The sequence below is a fragment of the Lepisosteus platostomus genome, chromosome 13, assembly GCF_059453375.1.
Source record: "Lepisosteus platostomus isolate fLepPlt1 chromosome 13, fLepPlt1.hap1, whole genome shotgun sequence".
Lineage (NCBI taxonomy): Eukaryota > Metazoa > Chordata > Actinopteri > Semionotiformes > Lepisosteidae > Lepisosteus > Lepisosteus platostomus.
In genome coordinates this window covers 35936128-35951539 of record NC_142623.1, presented here as the reverse complement: position 1 = coordinate 35951539, position 15412 = coordinate 35936128, and the positions used below count along the sequence as shown (strand labels likewise).

General features: G+C 37.8%; 1 protein-coding gene across 13 annotated transcripts in view; it reads right to left on the bottom strand.

Annotated features, from left to right (window-relative positions):
- LOC148650534 (protocadherin gamma-C5-like) overlaps positions 1-15412 on the bottom strand; it is a 216054-nt gene that overhangs the window by 149233 nt on the left and 51409 nt on the right. Inside the window, exon 1 of one of the 13 annotated variants that reach the window (XM_088604446.1) lies at positions 11602-14184. The exons of 10 other annotated variants lie outside the window; for them this stretch is intronic. In XM_088604446.1, the coding sequence (XP_088460572.1) occupies positions 11602-14013 (2412 nt within the window). In that variant the 5' untranslated portion in view covers positions 14014-14184. Of the gene's footprint in view, positions 1-2636; positions 5205-7232; positions 9869-11601; positions 14185-15412 lie in introns of those variants that run through there. 2 more of the 13 variants (XM_088604445.1, XM_088604438.1) reach the window with 2 other exon arrangements.

Below are 15412 nucleotides of genomic sequence, written 5' to 3'. Positions count from 1 at the left end.
TACAGAATGAAAACAAGAAATGAAAAGTTTAAGTATGTGTGCAGTATTGTATAGTGCTGACGGAAAAATAAATAAATGGGCAAAATACGGGGTTGTATTTGCAATTAAGATCACAGGATATACACACGAGGCAACGGTGCTTTAAAAATAAACTGAAAGAAACAATTTTTAAACCTCACTCACGATATGAAAAAGAAATGCTGCTTTAAAGCCAGGAAACAGCACTAACTGCACCACATTCAGCACGTTTGCCCTCATGTGTCGCTGTTCACCAGTGAGGTGCTGAAACTGCTCACCAGGCAGCTCTCCCTGCTGAAAGCACCAAACTGAATACACTGCTATTAGCACTGCTGCTATAACCTTTACTTACAATGACATAGATAAGAAGAAGATAACTTATTAAATTATTAACAACCTCCTGATAAATTAGAATCTTATATATGATACTCTATACACAGTATATACAGTATATAGCCCAAGCACACAAGTGAACTCCATTGATTGATCAATCTTCTTTTCATTTTTCTCTTTGCCCTTATGAGGGGTAGTCTTTGTATTACTTGAATCACCAGTAAATATGTATTCACTTCCATATGTAAATTCACTTTTACCAGAGTCAGTTATCAAACACACTTTGTACAGTAGTTGCACATGTGCCATATAGCTTCCATGCCCACAGAAACAGTGTAATGAGGTGGAGATCAGGATAAACATTCAGGATAACAGGGAGATTCCCATGTGATTAACAACCTATAGCATTTCCATCTGCAGATCCTCACAGGGAAGAGAGCAACAGTAAACATAAGAAAAACAAAAGGAAACAAAAGCCATAGAAAAAACTAGATAAAATGTTAAGTTGTCATTGCAATTTGTATCATGTGAGAAGTGAATGAATTCTGAGCAAACTTTAGACCACTATAACCAGTACAGTACAGCAGTATAAATAAAAGACAAATGTTTGAATGAATATTATTACAATTTGCATCAGTAATAATCATATAAATACTTAAATTAATGTAATTTGGGATCCTACTGATTTCAATAGTTATAAAGTTTAGAAATTATATTGCTGCTCTGGAACCAAGTCCAGAGAAAAGTGACCCAATAAATTCCCAGACCTAAAGGAATATATTGAACTAACAGGCTAAATTAACTGAATCATGTTAACCATGAAAATAAAAGAGTGCAAGAGGACCTCATACAATTATTCAAAATCACCCAAGGCATTGACAAAGTCAAGCCAACAGACCATTCAACACAGACACATGAATCAGAAGACTCAAGTCAGAACTATGGTGAGCAACATCTGAAACTACAACACGAAGGATGAATTTAGTATGGAAGTTAATACACTGTTTTTTTTTTCAAGAAAAGTTTGAATGATACCTCAGATCAACAAGCCACTAGCAACCAAAAAAGATAAATAGGCCAAATGACCTCCTGTCATTTATGATCTTTGCTTTTCCTATGACTAAAGCAATATACTTACATACTGAACTAATATCCAGTATCATAAATGGCTTTCCACCTTGTGTAATTAGGGTACAATAAATACATTTTCTTAGTTAACTAAAAGTCCTTGGATGGATGAAGTTTATTTTTGCTTTGGGAATGTGATATTGTCTGGAGTGTAAAGGGACATGTCTACATTTCATTGTTCATGTTATGATAGGCATCTCTTATCATAATAGTACTGTGACTTCAGTTTAAGCTACATAAAATATCATACCACACTGTTGCTTACAGTCTAAAGTTTTAAATGAGACAAATACTTGTGACATATCTAGCAATCTTTGTGTATGTAACACACAATAAATGTAGAGATTTCTATATTCCTGCTGTATATTCACATTATAGAAATGTTTTATCTAAAAGGTCATTAGTTTTTGTAAGGTGACACTTTACAGACTTTTTATAGGTGGTGGGTGGGGAGGGAGGTGTTATAATTGATATTCCTTTTTTTAAAATGGTGTACAATGTGTTTTTAAAATGCTTGAAAAAATGTGTTACACTACCAAAGTAGAATATCTTTCCAAGGACAAAAATCATCAAATTACACAAAGACGATGCAATTCTATGAAAATGTAGGTACAGTGATCAAAAGCCTGGTCGTTGTACCATCCAGCAAAAAAAATAAATATTGACGTATTTGACAGAATAAGTTGTATGCTCACTTTGATATTGGACTGTGAAGACAGAAGTACTTCCCGTTAACCTGACCTAAATATAATACAAAACCTACTCCTCACAATCTGGAGTCAGAAAATACAACTCACACATGTTCAAGACTCAATGGGTTCTCCTGAAATAATGCGTCAGAGCCCCAATAGAAACAAAGTGGAAGAACTATGCAATAAAGATGGAAGAATGTTGAACTGCACTGTGCTGCACTATTGAAATGTGCCATGTTCTACAGTACTATACTAAACAGTACAATACCTCTCTTTATCATAATGTGCTGCAGCAATGTACGCTATAAATATTTTGCAATACTGTGAGAAAATCCTGCTTGAAGAGAAGCGTAAGACATCTGTCACTCATGCCAAAAACTTTTATAATATATACACAGATAAATATATTATAATGGAGTTGTGTAACTATGAAACCATCGATAAATAAGAATTTTACAGCATTACCTGAAAGGATGCATCTTTGCTATTAGCACACATTGTTCCCTGTTCAGAGCCACTATTTCCATTTGTTTTCATATTGGAATCAACGGGGAGCGTGTTTCCATTGAAGGATCTCACAAACTTGAAGTCGCTCGTGGTGGAGCCCGTTGTTAGGTAAGTGTCATAAACGTAAGAATGACGCAGAGTTCCAGAACCCTCGACTTCCGCATAGTTCGGTGGGAAAAACGCACCGGGAATGGCGACTGCACTGTCAAAAAACATCTTGGGTTTTCCTCTTCGACAAAATCGGATAGTCAGAATTACACCAATGAAAATGAGAAAAAAGAGGGAAACTACAACCAATGAAATAATCAGATACACGGTCAGGTTGGTATTCTGTGGCATGGTAGACATATCTTTCAGTTCTGGGATTTCTGCCACGCTGTCTGATATTATTAAAAATACAGAACAAGTCGTTGAATATGAAGGCTGTCCATTGTCCTTCACCACGATGATGAGATTTTGTTTTATTGTATCAGTTTCAGCTATGTCTCTCTTTGTCTTGATTTCTCCATTATACAGATCAATAACGAAAAGTCCCGGATCAGTCGATTTCACTATCTGATATGAGAGCCACGCGTTCTGTCCAGAGTCGGCGTCTACTGCTACTACTTTGGAAATCAAAGATCCCGCATGAGCACCTTTGGGTACCATTTCAGTCATGAAAGAGTTTCCTGACTGAGAAGGGTACAATATCTGTGGAAAATTATCATTTTGATCTGTGATGAAAACACCCACAGTCACGTTACTGCTTAGCTGTGGAGAGCCGTTGTCTTTTGCGACAACGAGCACCTTGAATTCTCTGAACTGCTCATAATCAAACGCTCTGACAGCGTGTATCACCCCAGTGTCCCGGTTAATTGATACAAACGACAATACTGGAATCCCATTGACTTCACTTGAAAACAAAGAATATGAGACGGTGCCATTCTGTTTCCAGTCAGGGTCTCTTGCTGTTACAGAACTAATGGACGAGCCTGGGATGTTGTTTTCAGTCACATAGGCAGTATAAGACTGTTGGACAAACTCTGGTGCGTTGTCATTGATATCGGAAATAAACAACTGTATAGTTGTAGAGGACGAAAGAGGAGGAGAACCCTCGTCTGAGGCAGTAATTGTTATGTTGTATTCTGAAACTTTCTCTCGGTCCAGTCCACCCTCAGTTACGAGAGAATAATAATTTTTAATAGACGGGACTAACTTGAAAGGAACAGTCTGCTGAACAGAACAGCGAACTTGACTGTTGGCTTCAGAATCTCTGTCCTGTACGTTTATGATGCCGACTTCTGTACCAGGTGAAGTGTTCTCTGGAATGGAGGTGCTTAAAGATTTGAGAAACATAACTGGTGCGTTATCATTTATATCGGTAATTTCTATTATAACTTTCATCTGAGCAGCTAAGCCACCTCCGTCTTTAGCCTGAATTCGAATTTCATAATAGGATTCGTCCTCGAAATCGATAGGCCCGGTTACTTTAATTTCTCCTGTTTTATTATCGATACCAAACAGTTTCTCAGCTTTATTAGAAATACGACTAAATGCATAAGTCACTTCCCCATTTGCACCCTCGTCTTCATCGCTGGCGCTAACTCTGACCACTACAGTATCCACGGGGGAATTTTCTGCAAGACTCACTTTATAAACACTTTGGCTAAACACAGGGATATTGTCATTAGCATCGAGCACGGTCACTTGGATAGTTACAGTCCCAGATCTCTGAGGGATTCCTCCGTCAGTGGCAGTTAACAGTAAAGTAACTTCCTGTTGCCTTTCACGATCCAGCTCTTTTTCTAACACTAGCTCAACGTGTTTACCTTCATCAGGGTTTCTCTGAACAGTCAAAACAAAGTTGTCATTGTCCTCGAGTGTATAGCTTTGAACCGAGTTCTGTCCTATATCAGGGTCATGCGCCTCGTTCACTGGGAACCGAGCCCCTATATCCGCTGACTCTATAATTTCTAGTTTTACGAAATCATTTGAAAATTTGGGTGAATTGTCGTTGATATCTTGTATTTGAACACCTACACGGTGTACTTCCAGCGGATTTTCAAGCACAAGCTCAAAATTTAAAACACATGTAGCCTTCTGAGCGCAAAACTCCTCTCGGTCTATCTTTCCCGCAACAATCAAATCGCCGGTGTCCAGATTAAAGTCACAGTACTGTCTGTTCCCTTGAAAATCCACACGAGCTTTGCGGGCTGCAATTTGCTTAACATCGAGTCCTAAATCGTGCATGAGATTTCCAATCACAGATCCGCGTTTCATTTCCTCTGGAATAGAATAGCTTACGTCTCCAAAACTGATATGCAGGGTTAAGAAAATGAAAACAAAACAATGTACCTGCCTTGAGAAAGAGAGGCCTTTGTATTCCATCGCCATATTGAACCGAGAGAAAATACTGTAGCTCCAATTTAATCCAAACTCGTATAAACATACAAATTTCACGTAGAAACTGAAGACGCTTTTGATTAAAATCTTGCTAAACCGAGATGAAACCTTGTACAGAATTCAAATGATTCACAGCTGTTCGCGTCTGCAGCAGCTTGCAGTCTCCTTGAAATGGTTATATCAGTAGGAGGGGTGTTACTGGACTCCCCTGCTTAGTGAATAGCGACACCTTGAGGGATTTTGTAAAACAACAGTAATTAAAAGTAGTGTATAGCAATTATTTCATAACTGAATATATTATTTTAATAAAAATGCAAGTAATTTTACAATTGTATAATTGGTGTAATTGCAAATAAAAAATCGTAATACCAGTTTCTCAACCAGGGCACTGACAAATATATTTTTTGTATTTAGGATTTTAGAGGGGTATCTTAAACATAAATGCTCGATTTCTTATTTCCTAGTTGTTACTTTACAATTCAATCAAAAACAATCAAATTGCTATTGCATGTTGGCAAACAATGTAAAATAAATGCATTAATGCTACGCCAAAACTTTAAAAGATTTTGAAGAATTTTATCTTTCTGATTTCGGTTTCCAAGAAGTGACATATACTGTAGGAAATTAATCCCGTCATGATATACAGAAAACTCCTCCATCAAGCATACCTATGCAGCTGTTTTCCTTCTTAATGGTAATTTACAATTTCTTCGGTTTCAATTACTATTAACACTCTTGGGATATGTTAGAAAATTGCATTACCTATAGGTTAAAACAACTATTAAAAATCATAATGAACGATTATAGATAAATATACACATTCCCTGTTTTTAGTAAGAACGGATGTACTATACGAGTCTAGGACCCCAGATGACTGCTGTAAAGGATAATTTCAAGAGTTTTCATCTGCAACAGAAATATGTGATATACTACTGACTTTTTTTTACAAAAAAATAAAAACATGCTCTTTATAATGTAAATGATGTTATAACTAAATCTCAGACAAAGGAATGCCTCAACCGCCCATGCATTTCAGCACCATTATTGCGGACAGCGACCGAGAAACAGGAGTCACTGGGCGTCTTGGAAACTGGCAACACAAGATCCGATTTATTTTAATAAATAAGCCCCTGCTTTAGAATAGAATAAATAGAGCAGTTCGTCCTTGAGGACATTAATTTGTTGTCAAAACTGACATGAATACTATGTTCTGAATAATCTTTTTAACAGTCTTAATTAACTAATGAATGCCTTCAATTACTAAATTGTATGCACCCTTAAGACATTAGGGAAGAAATGCAGTAGCATGTGTACACGTTAATGAAACGTAATTAATCCAAGGAAAAAATAGCAATCTATTTTATCTAATCAAGATTTGGTGTAAACAATGATGATCCCGAATAGGTGGTTTCAGGAAAAAAAAAACAGATTAAAGTACTCATAATGATTCCATGTCATTCAGTGTCTCAAAAATAAAACTTAATTCAAAGGGTGTTCAATTTCTGTGGTGAAAAAACCGCACGAGATACAGTATACACGAATCCTTAAACAAAGTTTAGCCCTTCGCGGCTCCTGACTAAAAAATAGCAGAGAACAACTGTAGAAAATAATGTGAAAATAAACGTTTGACTAATCTAAAAACTTTCATCTATCCTATTATATGGTATGTAAATGAAAGGCTCAACTAGGAAAGGAAGACACATTGGAATTCAAATTTTACAGAAATAATCTGTATTGGGATTGAAATTTGAAAACATCAAAAGTCTTCCAAGAAGAGCAAAAAATGAAAATTTGCACTGATTTACTGTACAGCAATAATGTGTTAACAATGATTATCTGAACCTCGTATCTGGAAAAAAAACAACTTTATACTAAACAACAAAAGAAAAGAAACATATTTAATGTGTCTTCAGGCGTGGAACATACTTTGGACCTGTGCATAAAAATCAACAGCACAAAAATGTTTCAATTCATGTAAAAATATTGCATAGTATTTGCGTTATAATTACAAGACGTGCGGTTTTATAGCCCACTACATAGAGTTATAAAACTTTAGAGCACAATAAAATAGAGGAGAAAAGGACAGAACAATTTGAACATTTACGTTTCTATATGCAGAGTAATACTGCATATTAATAATCATAAACAACGTAATTGCACTTTTTTTTTTACCTGGGAAGATACTTCTTCGCTATTATTTCTGACTTCTTGATTAGTTGTGTCATTCTCAGGACATCTAAAACCATGTTCGGCTGGCAGTGTGTTTCCATTGTAAGATCTCACAAACTTGAAATCGCTCGTGGTGGAGCCCGTCGTTAGATAAGCGTCATAGATATAAGAATGACGCAGAGTTCCAGAACCCTCGACTTCCGCATAGCTGGGTGGGAAAAACGCACCGGGAATGGCGACGGCACCGTCCAGCAACATTCTCGGTTTTCCTCTTCGGCAAATTCGTATTGTCACAATTACACCGATGAAAACGAGAAACAACAAGGATACAACCACCAATGAAATAATCAGATACACTGTCAGGTTGGTATTCTGTTGTATGGTAGACATATCTTTCAGTTCTGGTATTTCTGCGACATTGTCTGAAATAATTAAAACTACAGAACATGTTGTTGAACGAGAAGGTTGTCCATTGTCCTTCACCATTATTATGAGATTTTGTTTTATTATATCAGTGTCAGTAACGTCTCTCTTTGTCCTGATTTCTCCATTGTGCAGATCAATAACAAAAAGTCCCGGATCAGTCGATTTCACTATCTGATATGAGAGCCACGCGTTCTGTCCAGAGTCGGCGTCCACTGCTACTACTTTAGAAATTAGAGACCCCGCATGAGCACCTTTGGGTACCATTTCAGTCATGAAAGAGTTCCCTGACTGAGTAGGATACAATATCTGTGGAGAATTATCATTTTGATCTGTGATGAAAACACACAGAGTCACGTTACTGCTTAGCTGTGGAGAGCCGTTGTCTTTAGCGACAACGAGCACTTTGAATTCTCTGAACTGCTCATAATCAAACGCTCTGACAGCGTGTATCACCCCAGTGTCCCGGTTAATGGATAAAAACGACGATACTGGCGCTCCATTGATATCACTTGAAAACAAAGAATATGACACAGTGCCGTTCTGTTTCCAGTCAGGGTCTCTTGCTGTTACAGAACTAATGGACGAGCCTGGAGTGTTGTTTTCAGTCACATAGGCAGTATACGACTGTTGGACAAACTCTGGTGCATTGTCATTGATATCGGAAATATATAACTGTATAGTTTTAGAGGAAGAAAGAGGAGGGGAACCCTCGTCTGTGGCAGTAATTGATATGTTGTATTCTGAAACTTTCTCTCTGTCCAGTTCACCCTCAGTTACCAGAGAATAATAGTTTTTAATAGACGGTACTAATTTTAAAGGAACATTTTGCTGAATAGAACAGCGAACTTGACTGTTGGCTTCAGAATCTCTGTCCTGTATGTTTATGATGCCGACTTCCGTACCAGGTGAAGTGTTCTCAGGAATGGAAGTACTCAAATATTTGAGAAATATAACAGGTGCGTTATCATTTATGTCAGTAATATCTATTATAACTTTCGTCTGAGCAGCTAAGCCACCTCCATCCTTAGCCTGAATTCGAATTTCATAATAGGATTCGTCCTCAAAATCGACAGGTCCGGTAACTTTAATTTCTCCGCTTTTGTGATCAAGAGCAAACAGTTTCGCACCTTTGTCGGAAATACGAATAATTTCGTAAGTCACTTCCCCATTTGCACCCCCGTCTTCATCGCTGGCGCTAACTGTGATCACTACAGTTTCAAGGGCGGAATTTTCTGGAATACTAACTTTATACATGCCTTGGCTAAACACAGGAATATTGTCATTAGCATCGAGCACGGTCACTTGGATAGTTACAGTCCCAGATCTCTGAGGGATTCCTCCATCTGTGGCAGTTAACAGTAAAGTAACTTCGTGTTGTCTTTCACGATCCAGCTCTTTTTCTAACACTAGCTCAACGTGTTTACCTCCATCGGGGTTTCTCTGAACAGCCAAAACAAAATTGTCATTATCCTGAAGTGTATAGCTTTGAACCGAGTTCTGTCCTATATCAGAGTCGTGGGCCTCGTTCACTGGGAACCGAGCTCCGATATCTGCTGACTCTCGAATTTCCAGCTTTATAAGATCCTTTGGATATTTGGGTGAATTGTCGTTGATATCTTGGATTTTAACGCCTATATGGTGTAATTCGAATGGATTTTGAAGCACAAGCTCAAAATTTAAAACACATGTAGCCTTCTGAGCACAAAGCTCCTCTCTGTCTATTCTTCCTGCAATAATCAAATCGCCGGTTTCCAGATTAAAGTCACAGTACTGTCTGCTTAATTCAGAATCTACACGAGCTTTGCGGGCTGCAATTTGCTTAACATCGAGCCCTAAATCGTGCATGAGATTTCCAATCACAGACCCGCGTTTCATTTCCTCTGGAATAGAATAGCTTACGTCTCCAAAGCTGCTATGCAGGGTTAAGAAAAAGAAAACAAAACAATGTACCTGCTTTGAGAAAGAGAAGTCTTTGTATTCCATCGCCATTTTGACTCCGAAAGAAAATACGTTTGAACCAGGTTAATCCACCAGTTTATTGAACAAATACATTCCACGTGTCAGTCGACTGTACTTCTGTTTTACATCTGGCAAAATCAGGACGAAAGTGTAAAACGAATCCGAGCTGCTCAGGGCTTTTATGATTTGCAGCACCTCACTGGGTGCGTGTAGGAGGAGGCTGGGTGGGAATCTTACTGTTCATCCCCTTGTTAATGAATAGCGACACCATGTGACATTACTGAAAACTACAGTAGTTTCTACATATGCTGTATTTATAAAACACACTAAACAATTAATTAATGGTTGCACTGAGCAGTTTGATAAATGTAGCGTAATTACAAGTGAAAATAATACAACGATTTCTCAACAACTGTGTTCGTAAGTATCAATTATATTTTCTAAGGTCTTTAGGGAGTGACTTAAGATTCATGTCATATCTCATCGAGATTACAAACGGACTTTAACATGTAAAATGAAAAACGATTAATGCCATGCCACAGATTTGCAAACAACGCAAAAAAAAAAAAGAAACGCAAAGGAAGGACGAAAAATTGAAAGTTGCAAACTGAAAATCAACGTAACACTTCTCCCTTGGTTTCTGAACAGTAATATCGTCAACATGAAACCAAGCTTCAACAGACTATTGTTTGGAACGCATCGCTGTTATGCCCTGAAAACTACAGCAGTGAGGAAAAATTGTCACCTCCTTTCATTCTAGTCAAAAACAAATTCTTGTACTTCAAAATACTACATTATTACTACATATACAAATAATTAAATCACAACAAATATTAGTATTAAAACACATGTATTTCACCTTTTTTCAGCAGACATCTACCTGTATGTATGAGTCTAGGACCTACTGTACGTCTTTACTCGATAAATAATCGTATTCAGATATAACACTTTAAAATGTCTAATTTCTTCTTACATTTCTCTGTTAGACAGAAAAAATAAAAATATGATCGTATTCATGTACTTCACAATATAACCTAATCTCCGATAACTGAATAACACACCAGTCCGTGTTTTTCAGCACCATTTTCTTCTGAACAGTTACCTAAAACGTAAGAGATTCCAAGTCTAAAATAGTTTAAAATACAGCAACATAATATAATAATAAAACGATTGATCAACGAGCACTCTCTTTCACTCTATTAAAACGTAAGTGAAAGATGTCTACAATCTCTCTCTAATTCACATATTTGCATAATTAATAAATATTGTAATCACTAAATTCTGAGAACATTCTAAGAAATAAAAAGAAGAAGAGGGAGAAGAAAAATGTTATGCTAAATATGCAACTGAATAAAGGCTAAACAAAAATATCCAAGTGGGAGAAACAAGTTGTTTCTGTGTACAACTTTGTACAAGCAATGATGATGACAACAGGTAGGGTTTTAGAAAAATTCAATTAGAGTATTAAGGATGTTTCACTATTCTTAATGTGCAAAACGTTTAAAAGTAAAATAAAAAAACAACTTTATATTCAAAGATATAAGATCCAATGACCAATAGCGTTAAGCAAGGGAAATAAAACCACAATGCGAAAATAATATGAAAGCAAAATCGACCAACTACAGGTGTAATCTTATTCCTCAGTATGATTTCATAAACACTAAGCTAAATGCAACACTCTTACAAAAAAAAACGTTTCTCATCTAACAGTTAAATACAAACAAATATATTTAACTTTAGAGCAAGTAATTCTACAGTGATGAAAATACAAATTCCTTTCAAACAACGAACTAGGAAGCGTTACCAAATTTACAGGGTTGCTGTGATTTGCAAACAATAATAATCTAAACTTTTAGTACGGAAAAGTAACGCTCGAAAGTTCAATAAAACGCAATGAATACATTACACAGATAGTAGGGCTTTCCGTTTGTAAATGCATAATGCAATGTTAAGAAGCATATAAGAAATGTCATTTCAAAATATTTACCTGTGAAGACAGTTCTTTGGCATTATCTTTAACTTCTTGTTTGGTCGCTTCATTCTCAGGAGTTTTAAAAGCCTGTTCGGCTGGCAGAGTGTTTCCATTGTAAGATCTCACAAACTTAAAGTCGCTCGTGGTGGAGCCCGTCGTTAGATAAGCGTCATAGATATAAGAATGACGCAGAGTTCCAGAACCCTCGACTTCCGCATAGCTGGGTGGGAAAAACGCACCGGGAATGGCGACGGCACCGTCCAGCAACATTCTCGGTTTTCCTCTTCGGCAAATTCGTATTGTCACAATTACACCGATGAAAACGAGAAACAACAAGGATACAGCAACCAATGAAATAATCAGATACACTGTCAGGTTGCTATTCTGTTGTATGGTAGATTTATCTTTCAGTTCTGGTATTTCTGCGACATTATCCGAAATAATTAAAACGACAGAACAAGTCGTTGAATATGAAGGTTTTCCATTGTCTTTCACCATGATGATGAGATTTTGTTTTACTGCATCACTTTCAGCTATATCTCTCTTTGTCCTGATTTCTCCATTGTGCAGATCAATAACGAAAAGTCCCGGATCAGTCGACTTCACAATCTGATATGAGAGCCACGCGTTTTGTCCAGAGTCGGCGTCCACTGCTACTACTTTAGAAATTAGAGACCCCGCATGAGCACCTTTGGGTACCATTTCAGTCATGAAAGAGTTCCCGGACTGAGTAGGATACAATATTTGTGGAGAATTATCATTTTGATCTGTGATGAAAACACACAGAGTCACGTTACTGCTTAGCTGTGGAGAGCCGTTGTCTTTTGCGACAACGAGCACTTTGAATTCTCTGAACTGCTCATAATCAAACGCTCTGACAGCGTGTATCACCCCAGTGTCCCGGTTGATGGATAAAAACGACGATACTGGTGCCCCTTTGATATCACTTGAAAACAAAGAATATGACACAGTGCCGTTCTGTTTCCAATCGGGGTCTCTTGCTGTTACAGAACTAATGGACAAGCCTGGAGTGTTGTTTTCAGTCACAAAGGCAGTATACGACTGTTGGACAAACTCTGGTGCGTTGTCATTGATATCGGAAATATACAACTGTATAGTTTTAGAGGACGAAAGAGGAGGGGAACCCTCGTCGGTGGCAGTAATTGTTATGTTGTATTCTGAAACTTTCTCTCGGTCCAGATCACCCTCAGTTACCAGAGAATAATAGTTTTTAATAGACGGGACTAACTTGAAAGGAACAGTCTGCTGAACAGAACAGCGAACTTGACTGTTGGCTTCAGAATCTCTGTCCTGTACGTTTATGATGCCGACTTCTGTACCAGGTGAAGTGTTTTCGGCAATGGAGGTGCTTAAGGATTTGAGAAATATAACAGGTGCGTTATCATTTACGTCAGTAATTTCAATTATAACTTTCGCCTGAGAAGCTAACCCAGCTCCATCCTTGGCCTGAATTCGAATTTCAAAAAAGGATTCGTCTTCGAAATCGATGGCCCCGGTTACTTTAATTTCTCCGGTTTTGTGGTCAAGAGCAAACAGTTTCGCACTTTTACCGGAAATTCGAATAATTTCGTAAGTCACTTCCCCATTTGCACCCTCGTCTTCATCGCTGGCGCTAACTTTGACCACTACAGTTTCAAGGGCGGAATTTTCTGGAATACTAACTTTATAAACACCTTGGCTAAACACAGGGATATTGTCATTAGCATCGAGCACGGAGATTTGTATAGTTACAGTTCCAGATCTCTGAGGGATTCCTCCGTCAGCGGCAGTTAACAGTAAAGTAACTTCCTGTTGCCTTTCACGATCCAGTTCTTTTTCTAGTACTAGCTCCACATGCTTACCTCCATCAGGGTTTCTCTGAACAGCCAAAACAAAATTGTCATTATCCTGAAGTGTATAGCTTTGAACTGAGTTCTGTCCTATATCAGGGTCGTGGGCCTCGTTCACTGAGAACCGAGCACCTATATCAGCAGACTCTCGAATTTCTATCCTTATATGATCCTTTGGAAATGTGGGTGAATTGTCGTTAACATCTTGCACTCGCACACCTACGCGGTGTACTTCAAGCGGATTTTCAAGCACAAGCTCAAAATTTGAAACACATGTAGCCTTCTGAGCGCAAAGCTCCTCTCTGTCTATTCTTCCTGCAACAACCAAATCGCCGGTGTCCAGATTAAAATCACAGTACTGTCTGTTCCCTTGGAAGTCTATACGAGCTTTACGGGCAGCAATTTGTTTAACATCGAGTCCTAAGTCATGCATTAGATTCCCAATCACAGACCCGCGTTTCATTTCTTCTGGCACAGAATAGCTAACATTTCCAAAACTGATATGCAGCGTTAGGAAAAAGAAAACAATACAAAGTACCTGCCTTGATTCGGAGAAGTATTTGTATTCCATCGCCATGTTGTCACCGAAAGAAAATATTTTTGTTCCACTTTAGTACAACCATTTATTGAACATTTACTGTACATTCCACATCCCTGTCGTCTGTACTTTTGCTGAAAACGTCGTCGAAGCAAGACAAAACAGTGAATAAAATCCGAGTGGTTCAGAGGTTTTCTGATGTGCAGCACCTTACAGTGTGCTTGAGGATATTAAATACGTACAGTAGGAGGAGTGGTTGGGAATCTACATCCCCTCGTAGTTATTGAATAGCGACACCATGTGACATTGCTGAAAACTACAGTAGTTTATGCACATACAGTACTGTACTGCGTCAATGAAATGTGCTTAACAACAATGAATTTGTGATTTCACAGAGTAACTTGATACGTTTAGCACAATTACAAGTGAAAATATAATACAACGATTTTTCAACAACTGTGATCATAGGTATCGATGATATTTGATAAGACTTATAGGTAGTTTTTATTAAGAATTGTGTTGATTTCATTGATATTACAGTCGGATTTAAAATATTAAATGAACATCCATGAATGCAATGTCATAGATTGGCAAACGACGCAAAAGAAACAATGAAACGTAGATTTACATCCTGAAAATCAGGATGATAATACTTCTCACTTGGTATCCAAACAGTAACATCCTTAACATGAAACCAAGCTTCTTATGACTACTGTATTCTTTGCAACGCATCGCAGTCATGTGCTGAAAACTATAGCAGTGAGGAGCAATTTCCATCTCCTTTCCTTTTAGTTAAAATCCACACTCCGGGAATACTGTACTTTAAAGCATTACATTATTACTACATATATATATAAATCACAATAAATATTATTTAAACATACGCATTTCACGTTGTTTTTTTCCAGCAGGCCCCTACCCGTATGTGTGACTCTAGGACCTGTGCTACATGTCAATTACGCGAAGCAAACTTTTTTTACTCGAGTATAGTTTTCAGCTGTGACCGTTAAGAATGTCTGATTTCTTCTTGTATCCCATGATACTTCCTAATCTCTGATAACGGAATAACCCACTCGTGTGTTTCAGCCCCATTTTATTCCGAACGATTACGTAAAACGTAAGAAATTCCAAACCTCTCCTAAGACATAATTTGGTAAATGTTAAGAGTTTTGAGTTTTAAAAATTATTATAAGTTTCGGATGTGAGAGGGTGAAAGATCGTGGTGACGACACAGGAAGGGGATGAGAGAGTTAGGCGGGCGGCTCAGGGGTGAACTGTGTTAAGCATGGGGAAGAGTTAAGATCATTGATTTGTTTGTAGCGGGTATTGTGCTGTCTAACGACAAAGCCGACAATAAACACGCCGAGGGAAAAGAGTAAACTGCCTCCGTCTTTTATGCTTCCCCATTGTAACAGCACCTAAATCGTGAGGAGGCGCC